The sequence below is a fragment of the Amblyomma mixtum genome, chromosome 4 (genome assembly GCF_055824585.1).
Source record: "Amblyomma mixtum isolate Tamu chromosome 4, ASM5582458v1, whole genome shotgun sequence".
Classification (NCBI taxonomy): domain Eukaryota; kingdom Metazoa; phylum Arthropoda; class Arachnida; order Ixodida; family Ixodidae; genus Amblyomma; species Amblyomma mixtum.
Window position 1 is genome coordinate 10,708,360 of NC_143015.1, and position 13,404 is coordinate 10,721,763.

The 13,404-nt window shown below is 47.3% G+C and overlaps 1 protein-coding gene across 4 annotated transcripts in view; it reads left to right on the forward strand.

The window, feature by feature from the left end:
* Positions 1 to 13,404, forward strand: part of LOC149345681 (uncharacterized) — a 77,930-nt gene that overhangs the window by 17,869 nt on the left and 46,657 nt on the right. For all 4 annotated transcript variants that reach the window (XM_089586175.1, XM_089586177.1, XM_089586178.1 and 1 more), the window contains 2 exons: positions 2,159 to 2,344; positions 6,549 to 8,169. In XM_089586175.1, the coding sequence (XP_089442301.1) occupies positions 2,159 to 2,344; positions 6,549 to 8,169 (1,807 nt within the window). The remainder of the gene's footprint in view (positions 1 to 2,158; positions 2,345 to 6,548; positions 8,170 to 13,404) is intronic.

The following is a 13,404-nucleotide window of genomic DNA, read 5'->3' on the forward strand; positions in this document are numbered from 1 at the left end:
GTTTGCTTGTTTATTTTATTAGTCTGTAATTTTTTGTTTTTCACTAGGTCTCTCTTTAACCAAGCCGAACGAACGTTTAAAAATCCGTAGTGTGGTGAAGGACAGAGACTGTGATGATGAAATTGTATTGCTGTTTCGAAATCCAGCGCAACCGAAGAGTTTGGAATGTTCACTGCCAGCTAAGACTGCTGCAGTTTTGTAAATAACCGCCTGACTGGTATTGCTATGTATTCCCACGCCTTTGAAGGCAATAGAGAAAAAAAAATGTCTGTCGGTTGGGTATTTAGGCCAAATGCAGATAATGTGCTCTAGCATGGCGTGAATTGTTGGTTGGAGCTATGACCTAGTACCAGGTGGTACCGGGCTACTGCCCGAACTACTTCTTCTCTTTAGCTACTGTGCAAGCATCATTCTCATCACATCCTCTTCTCATAATTACCATTCTGCTTAGCTCGGTGCGTGTAGGGGCAGTGCCACCTGATTAGCGTCTCAGGTTCTCGCCTGGTTGCCACTGGCTACACCTTGCCAAGTGAGCCACCCAATGGGAAGGTGGCACAAGGAAGGTGCTATGGCAGGTGTCGCCATCGGTGGGTTGCTTGGTTTGGGTTGGGTCATCATGGTTCTCAAAGGCTTCGCCCGCTAATGCTTAGGCTCCGCGAAGAAGCGGGTGCATTTCTCTTCTTCGTGCCGTGTGTAGTGACCCCTCCCTACTCATACATTAGTTCAGCCATCTTTTTTTTTTTTTTGGTGCTTCGCCTCCTTGCAGTGTAGCACACAGGGAAGCCACTGTGACGAGTGGCTGCTGCTGCAGTTTGCTTTATGTCGTGTACCCCCGTATTCAGCCTATTTGTATGTTTGAACATTTATGGTTGGTCGCTAATTGTATTGTAAGACTAGGATTTTAGGGAATTTTAAACATAGTAGCTGGAAAGTTATGTTATCCGGGAATGTACGACCGGGAGAAAAATACTGCTACTCTGTGGGTCACATCCCGCAATTTTCAGTGTATGAACAGGGAAATTGCATGACCCTGGAAAGTATCAACAAGGTTTTACTACTTCATCTCGCAGGTTGTTTGCAACACTGTGAAGGCTGCGACGAGCAGAGTCAATCAAAATGGCGTGCTCTGCACAATGTTTTCCTCCATGCTCCCCACCCCATGGCTAGTGGCTCCATCCTTTGGAGGAAATGGGCACCAGTGTCCAGCTGCTGTACACAGGAGACTTGGCAGACTCGACAGATTCCATGTTTACGAATGTTGGCTCATCACTCCGCAGCAGGTGTTTTGCAATGCTGTGTTCATGCAGGCTTTCTCTGCTGATTTAACCAAGGAATGAAACTGTACTTCCAAAACACCATCCTGAACTGCCTTTTCAGTTACTGCAATAATTGTTTAAAAAATGCTCAGATATTTGAGGGACCGTTTGTTGTCTTCCTTGGCCCTGATTGGACGAGAGAGCTCTACCTTTCACAGTGCTGCCAACAACTTGCGAGATGAAGTATAGCTGTAGGTGTTGTTGCAGCTTCCAGGATCATATCACGCGCAGTGGTGCAGAGATGTGCTAGCGGCACATGAAATTCTACATATTGTACGCAGTGCCCTTTGGCACTTTGGAAAATTTAATGAATTTACATTGTCATGAAAGTCATGTCTGCCATGACCGTGTCGTCACGTTGTAGTGACGGCATTCTAGCGGTTAGGAAGACACCAACAAGACTTGCAAACGAAGCTCCTTATTTGGGCTGACTTTCGCCCGCAAAAGAACTCAATCACTCGGCGGTGGCGTAAGCAACAAACGTGCTCGTCAGTCGTCGAACTAAGAATGCCCGTCACTCGCGGCATCCTTCAATTTAAAGCCGGCAAGGAAACTTTGAGATAACCGGTCAAAATCAACTACAGTAATCTGGAAAAACGTAGCTGCAGTTCTTCATGGCTGTGATCAATCGAGATTAGTCCAGTCGCTTCTCGCGTCACGACTAAAAATGACAACGCCCCTTTCCTGCGGCCTTGATCGCAAACGAACGGGCACTACAGTGATACGTGGCAGTAACAGCGAGATTTTGCTGAATGTGAAATGGAGTGTAGCTGGAGCCTGCTGAGATTTTTGCTTTGTTTTATTTAATTTTCTCGCGCTTCTCTTCACGGTGTTGTTGGCAGGTGGCGGCGGTCCACCCATGCCTCCCACCCTTGGGACAAGGCTGGGTGGAGTGGTGTCGGGTGCCACCACGGATGCGGGGTCCTCGGCAACGTTGGTGCCCAGCAGCCCAGACTCGGACTACGAGGGCGAGGATGCCGACAGTTGTTTGCAGTCCAGCTCCATCCCCACCTCCCCGGCGAGTGAGGGTAGGTCTCGCGGGGCAGGCAGAGCTCTCTTAAGCGGGGAAGCTGGTCTTAGAAAAAAAGTTTTTGTTAATGAAGTCACAATAATGGAATCTTCAAGAAACATGTATTTCTGCGTGCTGATTCCAAACATGCAATTTAATTTTGTGTACAACAAGTCCTTGTGCACTTATATAATATGTTATGTAACTTTTTGCCCAGAGCTTTCAATAAATTTTGCTGCAGGAAGCTTGCTAGGATGCATGCCATTGGCTTGTCTTCACATCAAACTATGCAATAAGGACAAAATTATCATCCTGCCTATCGTAGAAGTTGAGTTACAAGGTTTTTGTATTTGCCGCTTCACAAACGGGAAGGAACTGACGATTTCAAAATCCTATAACTCAGCTTCTATAACAGACAGGTTGATAATTTTATTGCATAGCTTGATGTCAAGAGAAACCAATGGCATGCACTCTAACAAGTTCTCTGCAGTAGAATTTCTTCCAACTTCTCGGCAAATGTTACCCAACAGATTTCATAAGTGCACAAGGACTTGTTGTACATGAAATTAAATTACTTATTTGGAATCAGCATGTGAAAATGCATGTCCCCTGAAGATAGATTTAATGGTTCTGACTTCATTGGTAAAAATTTATTTCTAAGACCCTCTTCCCCCCTTTCCTCTTCAGTAATATCATGCGAGTGTTGGCCAGATTAGCGTCCCATGCAGGATCGCAAAGGTGAAACTGCTCTCCTGCTGGAGCAGGCGAGCAGCGGGACACCTCTCACATCAGCAGAACAGCAGTGTGAAGACTACGCTGGTCTGTGACATCATCATGGGGCTGCGTATTGTGTTCGCTGATGACCCTTTTGTTTCACCAGACATAACTTCACCAGCGAAAATACGAGAACACCAGGAGGAGAAGAACACAGGAACAGAACCAGCGTTGTCCTGTGTTCTTCTTCTCCTGGTGTTCTCGTACTTTCGCTGGTGAAGTTATGTCTGGTGTGCACCAACATGGGTACCTTGTTACCCTTTTGTTTATTTGTTTATTTTTCCCCTTGATGGCCTCGCTGTGGGATGTCTACACGAGTTGTGAGCTTGAAGTACGCTTTTGAATGTTAAATGGATCCGAAGTATTGTGTATAAAAGAAATTGCCATGCAATCAAATTGGATAGCAGTTCGAGCATACCAGTGCACTCCCTTTAGGACTAACTTAAAGGGACCAGAAAATTTGTTTGACTCCCATTAATTCAAGCTTCAGGGGACCAGAGATATCAGTTTCAATTAAAAGGCCACCTTGCAATGATCCAAGAGTAAATGCGATTTGCTCTATGGATATGTCTGCATGAAAAAAGCTCGAGGCTCGAAGAGCATCAGAATGACATCATGAACGGCCGTTGTGCATCTAATGCTTTGGGGGAACACAAGGCATCAGCAGGGACACCCCATTGATTGGGACGAAGCATCTATCATTGCCACAGAGAAAAACTAGTCACCGCGCCTCCCTTTGGAATCATTCCATATACATAGCACAAAGCATGCTCTTAACAGGACACGTGGTAATCTGCCGGAAATCTACAGTCGCTCACTAGGAAATTTTAACCGTATATAAGCCACTGTCGTTCCATACAGCGCTCTGCGTGATCAAGGGACCTGTCCGGGCCCCGAAACGTCATGTTTTCTTTTGATGAATTTGTTGGCAAGTGTATGTTTGTTATTTCCACTATGTTCGCTCCTCGCCAGACGGTATTCCGTCAAACGCTGGACTGTATCACAGCACAGCATATGGCTCACTGCACTGAGCATTACGCATTTCAGCAATTGTGCACCTGCATGGAAAGCTAGAAGAAGAAGAGACTGAAACACAAACATAATACCTACATAACAAACCTCAAATCAGCAAGACAGAGTTCATGTGGCACTACTGACCGAAGGGCACACATGTCATGAGCATGGAAAGCGGGCACTTGACTCTTCCTTCAAATGCTCGAGATCGTCCGTGAGTGCCACATCTGCTGGCAAGTGATTCCAATCGGATGATGTAGTTGGAGGGAAAAGATTTAAGGGGGGAAGCTGGTCCTAGAAAAAAAAATTTTGTCAATGAAGTCAAAATAATGCAATCTTCAAGAAACATGTATTTTTGCATGCTGATTTCAAATATGTAATTTCATTTTGTGTACAACGATCGAAATTTCCGGAGCCCTTCACTACGGCGTCTCTCATAGCCTGAGTCGCTTTGGGACGTTAAACCCCATAACCCAAACCAAAGCAAGTCCTTGTGCACTTAAGCAATATGTTATGTAACTTTTTGCCAAGAGCCTTCAATAAATTTTGCTGCAGGAAACTTGCTAGGAGTCATGCCATTGGACTGTCTTGACATCAAACTATGCAGTAATGGCAAAATTATTACCCTGCCTATCATAGAAGTTGAGTCACAGGGTTTTGAATTTGCCACATCACAAACGGGAAGAACCTGATGATCTCAAGATCCTATAACTCACCTTCTATAACAGGCAGGATGATAATTTTACTCTTATTGCATAGAGAAACCCATGGCATGCAGTCTAACAAGTTCCCTGCAGTAGAATTGATTTCACTCTCTCAGCAAAAGTTACATTACTTATTATATGAGTGCACAAGGACTTGTTGTACATAAAATTAAATTACATAGTATTCGGAATGAGCACGCAAAAATGCATGTTCCCCCTAAGATTCCATAGTTGTGGCTTCATTGGTAAAAATTTATTTCTAAGACCCTCTTCCCCCCTTAAGAGAGTGACAGTGTGACAAGGTGGAACGCCCGCTTTGTGTGGATGGTCAGTGTGCAATGAAACATACGTGGGCGGAATGAACAAAGCGTTTTTCAAAACAGGATTGAGGTTGTAGATCTTAAAAAAAAGGCAGAGTCCTGACATTTTTCTTCGCAGTGAAACTAATGGCAGTGGCAAAGTGTTTTTGTTAGTGTGGCACTTGATGTGCGGTCATGATGAGCACGCGATTAGCGTTTCCAGTAATGTAGGTGATATGTTAGTTCCATTATAAGTTTGATGTCAGATGTACACCGAGGTATTTATACGAGGTAACCGGGGCTAATGAAGCAATATTGGTGCTGTAAGAGGCTGGTGTTGAGACTCCGTGACGTGAAAAGCGTGTGGATTTGCATGTTGGTGCGTTTAAAACCATTTTCCATTTAGCACACCAGTCAGTAACACATTTGAGATCTGCTTGCAGTAAGTGGACATCATTAGTATTTTTAATTTCACGGTATAGTATGCAATCATCTGCAGAGAGTTTGATTGAGTGTGTTGTATTGTTAGGCAGATCATTGATGTGCACAAGGGATAACACGGGTCCGAGTACCGATCCTTGTGGTACCCATACGTTACCGGCATTGAAGAGGATTGAAGACCGTTAACGTAGACAAACTGCAAGCGATTAGGTAAAAAAAACAACGAATCCATGTTAGAACATTTGGGTCGATATGAAGATGAGCAAGCTTATGCAACAGCAGACTATGGTATACAATTTATCGAAACCCGTGCAATGTTGATTGATGATTAAGCTGAATTCTGGCAGAATCTTTGCAGGCTCCAGGTTTTCATGCCAGCCATAACTAAACAGTGATTAACAAAGGGTCACGTCTGGACTGGCATCTCCGTGGTTTTCAAGTTGTTGTACTGAGCATACATGTAAGCACTGCGCCTCTAGTTGAGTGGGCTGTTTTTTGTTTGTTTTTTCTTCTTATTTTTTTTTTTGAGTGCATTAGCATTAGAAGGGCCTATGCAAGCAGATATGATGACCGCTGTCTGTCAGTAACCAATGGCAAGTGGCATTCTGGCTGTCGGGCTGCGAGCAAACTTATTATGCTACCGATACGAACTTAGTACACTATCTCTAATATAACCAACCTTAGTATGCCACCTCTGATGTAACAACCTTTTGTGTGTTAACCTTGGAATGTAACGAACCTAAGTCTGCCACCTCGGATGTAAGGAACTTTGTGTGTGCACCTCGGATATGATGAACTTAGTGGGTCGACCTCGGGTCTAGAGAACCTACGTGTACCACTTTGGATATAACGAATTCCAGAACGTCATCCTCAGATATAACGAACATTTGGTTGATAACGCATTCAAACGATCCACCGAGGATTACCTAAGTGCGTTTTTTGCGTATTTTTCCGCAGTCACGGTTAAAGAGCCATGCATTGTCTTGTGCAGTTCCTCAAGGGGACATATCAGGACCATCTGTGGAAAAGGACTTGGTTGCAAGCACCAGTGTGAAGCCAGTGACAACACTGGTGACCACGTCTGTGGCGAGTCCTGTGGTGGTGCCCGTGACAACGCCCATTGCAACAACGCCCATTACGACAACACCCGTTACGACACCTGTGGAGACGCCCACAGTTCCGTCACCAGTTGGGGAGCATTGCTTTACCACCAAGTTACCTGTTCCTTCCTTGTGCCAGCCACCAGCGACAACAGTGGTAACATCAGTGGTAAACCCTGTGACGACACCCGTTGCAACAACCGTCACGACGCCCGTGGGGACGCCCACGGTGACTCCAGTCACGTCACCAGTCAGGGAGGGTTGCTTTTCCACCAAACTGTCGGTGCCTTCCTTGTGCCGCTCACGGTCATTTGTAGTCGAGAGACCATCCCTGGCCCTCCTGCTGTGGAAAGAACGGTGCCGCGACGGGGGCTTGGATGGCGTCGACGTCAAGATTGTTGGCGAGCCCCAGAAATCTCCTAATGGGTCCTCGTTCCAGCAGAGCCCAGAGAGTAGTGCAACGCACAGGGCTGTTAATAGAGCTGGGGAACCAGCCGACATGGCACAAAGCTTGAGAGTTTCGGAAGCATTCGTGCAGAGGGGTTGGAGTGAGGTTGGCAGTGAAGCCGGCTTGCGGACGGATGACTACAGTGTCGGTGACAGCAGCGGCCAAACGGGCCACACCAAGACCTCGCCTGAATGTGTCCAGGCATCCTGTGCACATGACCGTAGTCATCCAGGATTGTATTTACACATGGGTGGGAACACCGGTTCCCCCAAAGGAACACCAACAATTCCTGGGCCTCTAGATGTGCCTGATAAAACTGATCAAGCACAGAGTTTTCTGGATGAGTTTGATAGTGTCGGTCCACACTTTGTGTCTCGTGTGTTTAATGATTACCTCGGAAGCCCGGCTCGGATGAACTCTTTTGCCACGCATGAAACAGTGAGAAACATTCTGAATCTTCCTGTCAGCAGTTCTTCCAAGCTCACCAGGTGGAATGGGCCGTCAAGTTTTCTTGCATGGAATCCGTTCGATGGAATCACCTTCACCAAAAATCCTTCACACACTAAGGACGATGCTGCCGACAATACCCTGAACGACGTCCCGAACGTGCCGAAGGAGGATGACTCAGCGGAGGAGACTGCAGCTGACGACGACATGTTTGCCGATGCCTCGGAGGAGGATGGAGGGGAAGAATTTGCGCCTGCCTCCCCAATCAGTTTGGTGCCCAAGAGCAAGACTTTTTCCACTGCGTGGAGCTCGCCAAAGTCTGGCACGACCTTTGTGAGGGACTCGCGCCAAGGCGACTGCTTTTTTGTGCCAGTGTCGGCCAGTTCCAACAGGCACTCGCTGTCTTCTTCGAGCGGAAGTGGCCACTCGTCGTTCCCTGCGGAGAAGAACTTGGCAGCCCTCAACACCTCCTGTGATGCGGAGGACGAAGAACAGTACGAAGACGCAGATGAGCCTCGTGATGAACGTGCCAACACACCTGAGCATGTCAACAGTGTGGGAAGCGCTGAAAGCTCATTTAACGAGTCTTCTGCAAGTTCCTGCGGCCAGCAGCTAAAGTGAGTTGAAGTTTCAGCATAATTCTTCATGTGCTGTGTGTAATGTACCCAGCTTGTACAGTATCTCGAATAATGCCCTTAAACAGTGGCATCAAATGACTGGCACTCGTGTTTCGAAGCAATGCTGAACTGAGGAGATGCTTGGCAGTAGAAGGGTTTAGGTACCAATACTGGGTGTTTCGAGCCACCGCGGTGGCTCAGTGGTTATGGTGCTCGGCTGCTGGCCCGAAAGACGCGGGTTACATCCCGGTCGCGGCGGCTGAATTTCAATGGAGGTGAAATTCTAGAGGCCTATGTACTGTGCGATGTCAGTGCACATTAGTGAACCCCAGGTGGTCGAAATTTCCAGAGCCCTTCACTACGGCGTCTCTCACAGCCTGAGTCGCTTTGGGACGTTAAACCCCAACAAACCAACCAATACTGGGTGTTTCACCTGCGCCATACCTAATAACCATATGAGTTTTTAGATCTTAGAAAATGTAGCAGCGCTAAGGGCCCCAGGTCACAGAAAAGCCGGCGCTGTCGTCATCCGCCATGAGTGAAAAATCCACGAGAAATGTAGAGAAGCAACCTCTGTGGCAGGTGTGTGCCACCTAGGTCACCTGACCTTGTGAGGTTATTACAGCCTGCCCCCAGGATTCTGAGCAAACTACCCGCAATGGCAGTTAACATTTAAATAGACAGTTATAGCTGTGCGTCTGCAAAAGCTTAACGTACACAAAGAGCTAGCGGGGACCGTAGTGCACATGCGCAGAACGCAAGCGCGAGTTCTGTGTCTTGCGTGCGTACGCAAGCCTGCGGAGTTTGCTTTGCGTTGCTTGCGTGGTTAGTGTTGGCAAAATGGCGGTGCCCTGCACGCCCGCTCCGGACCAAATACTGCATCGCCACTGCATTTTTCGACACGATAGCTCACTCTAAACGGTTGTATTCACTTTTGTTTTGCGCATTCTCACTCCTCCGTAATGATGTAGGTGACTAATAGTCATCGTTTTTTTAGATAAATTCAATAATTTCTTGATGTTAAGCCTAACTATCTATGGCGTACACAGTCGTCATAGCAGCGACCCCCGGTAAAGTACTTCTCCAACTTTGCACTGGAATTTAAGTTTTCATTTGATTCAATTGATTTACGTTTTAAAACAAACAAAGCCTTCGAGTGCAAACACCACTTCCCGGGTGCTACGTAGCCACTCCCAACTAAAACTGTTGTAGCGAGGACGATTGGCAGTGCGCATAAGGTGCGTCTATAGCGTACGCACAGCTTTTGCGGACACACAGCTAAGACTGTCTAATTAATGTCTGGTCACAAGAGATTGCTCTGGGTGAGCAACGTGGGTCTCGCAAGCCCCACCGGTGGCGGTGTTGGAAACTGCCACCTGCCTGGACAGTGGTGCAGAACTTAACTGCTCCACCACTGCACCAGGTGTGGTAAGAGGACTCCCGGGGGTCAGTGAGTGTAAAGTAGAGAACGACCAATTCTGTATGACAAAGAGGGTTCAGCTTAAGTTAAGGACAACGCAGCGAGCTATGGAAAGGAAAATGATGGGTGTAACGTTAAGAGATCGGAAGAGGGCGGAGTGGGTGTGGGAACAAATGCGGAGTAATGACATCCCAGTCGAAATCAAGAGGAAGAAGTGGGCTTGGGCAGGGCATGCAATGCGAAGGCAAGACAACCGCTGGTCCTTATTAAGGGTAACGGAGTGGACTCCAAGAGAAGGCAAGCGCAGCAGGGGGCGGAAGAAAATTAGGTGGGTGGATGAGATTAAGAAGTTTGCGGGAACTGGCAAAGGACAGGGTTAATGGGAGAGGCCTTTGCCCTGCAGTGGGTGTAGTCAGGCTGATGATGATGATGATGGGCATTATCCCGTCAACGCTATCATATCGTTGCAGTGCTCTAGAACCTTGGGCGGTGTGTCGTGCGGCGGCGGAGCAAGGGCTCTTTTCGCGATGACTGCTCCGCTGCCGGCCAGGGGGTGCTGCGTGTAACAGGTGTGCCAAGCCCCGCCGCGCGCGTGATCGAGGCGGCCGTGGCCAAGGCCTGCTCGGCTGCTCCGCGAGCCGTCCGCTGCGTTGCTGCGGTACAGAATGGTGCATTTTTGAGATATTTGCTCGCTGCTGATGGCACATTTACCTAAGTAGGTGCAACATTTCAACAATAATGCGTTGTTTCGTGCAGTGCGCAGTAGTAGGAAACAGATAATACCAACAACGAAAATTTTGTTCGGTGCACGCTTTAACGGCCGTACAGGTACAGGTCGCATTCATCGTGTGCCTGCTGGATCTCCTGTTTTCGATACTATGCACACAAGCTGGTAGATTCGTTGCGGGGAGGCAATTGTTCGAAGCCTGCGGCGTTTTGAAACTCACGCCCAGGACATTTTCATTGTTTTAAAAAGTTTGCGCATTGAATGAAAACAACGGGTCAATGTGCTGACATTTATTTATTCAAGTTCCAAACATGACACAGCATGCAAAGCAGAACCTTGGCAGGCTACATACACCACACTCATTCGCACCTCCTCAGCTTAAGGTGCTTCAGTCGTTCTCGTTGGGAGCTCCTGTCTTTGTTCAAAGATTTCGTGTAGAATCGGAACCTGAGGAGCACATAAAACTTAACAATTCGAAGGGAGACGTCACTATCATGGGCAGGACAGACAACCATGGGAAGGGAAATACCATGCAGAAAGGAAGCAAAATCAGACATACGAGGTCTGTTAGAAAAGTATCCGACTTTATTTTTTTTTGCGAACACCTGATGGATATGAGACAAGCACGCTTGCAGCAGTCTACCTTGAACCTTCGTGCGCATGCACAAATTTTTTCTTGCCTGCCGATAGCGTCAGTCACTGGCACGCAGCGTTTGAGTGAGGCAGTGCGTAGTGCTCTCGTCGGTTTTTTATTGCAAGGAAAATGGCGGAGCGAGAGGAGCAGCGCTACAGCATCAAATTTTGCCAGAAACTAGGCGACAGCCAAGTGGAAACCATTCTGAATATTCAGACGGCTTTCGGTGACAATGCTATGAGCAGCACACAGATTAAGCAGCGGTACAATTGGTTTAAAGATGGCCGCACATCGGTGCAGAGAGAGCCATGCTCCGGTCGGCCATCAACATGCCGAAATGACCAGGTCATTGCCAAAGTGAACGCTGTGGTGACGCGGGACCATCGTGTGACTATCCGAGAAATTGTGGAAGAGGTGGACATCACCAATTTTTCTGCACATTCCACTATCACTGAAAATTTGGCCATGGAGAATGATGCGGCGAAATTCGCGCCGAAGCTGCTCACGGTGGAGCAAAAGCAGCTTCGTGTTGAAGTCTCACAGGATGTGCTGGATTTACAAACAGTGACACCGACTTCATCAACACCATAATCGCTGGTGACGAGTCTTGGGTGTACAGGTACGACCCGGAAACCAAATCCCAGTCGTCACTATGGCAGCATTGCAAGTCACCAAGACCAAAGAAGGCCCGCCAAGTGCGCAGCAATGTCAGAGTGGTGCTGACTGCTTTCTTTGACTCCCTCTGTGTGGTACACCACGCGTACGCACCCCACAAAGTAAACATTGACCAAAAGAATACTACAGGGATGTCCTCCGTCCCCTGCGTGGTGCTGTGTGGCGCAAGAGGCCGAATTTGAGGTCAACAGGAAATTGGCGCATCCATCAGATAATGGTCCTGCACATTCCTCGCACTAAATTCACACTTTTTTCGTGAAAAACCAGACTGCTGTAGTTCAACAGACTACTTACTCTCCTGATATGGCCTCCTGTGACTTCTGGCTGTTTCCCAAAATCAAGAGGCCATTGAAAGGAGAGCGATTTCAGACAAGAGAGGACGTTATGGCTGCAACGACAGCTGAGCTTAACTCCATTCCGAAAGGGGCCTTTTCGGAATACTTCCCACAATGGCAGTTCCACTGGGAGAAGTGTGTGGAGTCCCAAGGAGACTACCTTGAAGGTGATTAGGTTTCCAACGCTCCAGTTATGCCAGTTTTTTTTCTTCGGCAAAAGGTCGGATACTTTTCTAACAGACCTCGTACTTGCTGCACTAATCTTTCTAGTGCTAAAAAAATAGTGAATGAGCCTTCCAGTGTGGCGATTAATTTTGCAAGTTGACCAGACGGATACAATAGGCTGCCACAATCAAATTGCTGGATAAACTCATTTTGCGAGATCTGGTTTGCAGCCATCTGGTAACTGTCAATTGCATTCAGCACAAAGGCTGTGCTCTGCAGCGCTTTACGGGCCACATACCCAGCAACGTAGTGCACAAGGCGGCTTGAACTCTTTTCAGCAGTATAGTCCAAATGGTCTTCAGGAGGAAGAGAATTCAAAGCAGTTTCTGCCTCATCCATCCTTCCTTCGTTGAGCAGCTTGTCCAGTGCATCAATAGGGTTTGCACGACTTTCAGTGGGCGCCATTCTATGATGTCCGAGCAATGAATTCATTACGTCGCGGTGGCAGTTTCCAGTTTTGGGGGGCTGTGCTAAGTTATAAAAGGCGAGTGCATTCACTGCGACAAGAAATTGTGCTGGGGTTGGATGGTCATTATTTGCATTAAAATGCCTCACAATTCCGAATAAATTTTCTAGCTTGTCTTGGCTAAGTTTCGATGGTAGCAGGTATTTAAAACTGCAACGCAAACAAAAGTATAAGATCAAGTGTCGACTGTAGTGTCACACGAAGTCCCTCTGCTGTACTGTCGCTGAGGAACCCGTTTTTCGAGCTGTGTGCATGCAATTCCCATCCTGTCGAAAAATCGAGGAATTCCTCCAAAAACACTGCATTAGCAGAATCTGGTCTTAAAGCAGACTTCGAAATTCGTGCTGTCATGACCTTAATTAACCTCGACATCCGCGAGATGAATTCTTCAGTCTTTTGTGCTGAACAGCCATATGCCTTCTCTACCTGCTGGCGGTAAAAGAATAGTCCTTTTAGTACTTCTTCACTAAACAGCTGAAGCACTGGGGCAACTCGCATCTTCTCAAAGTTGTTCGGATGAAGATGTAGTTTAGTGATGTGAGGCATTACTTTCAAGGTTACATTTGCACTGTCTTTCCATGCTTCACGTATGTAACCAGCATGCACACGACCATTCGGTGTGTTAAATCCAGTGCTTATAAGTGCATTTGCAAGGGAGCGAGGTTCTTTGCACGACCGGTAATCACTGTTGCAGCCCGGCACAAAACATGTGGTGTCCCTTTTGTCTCGTCGTCTCTCCGTCATTGTGCACGC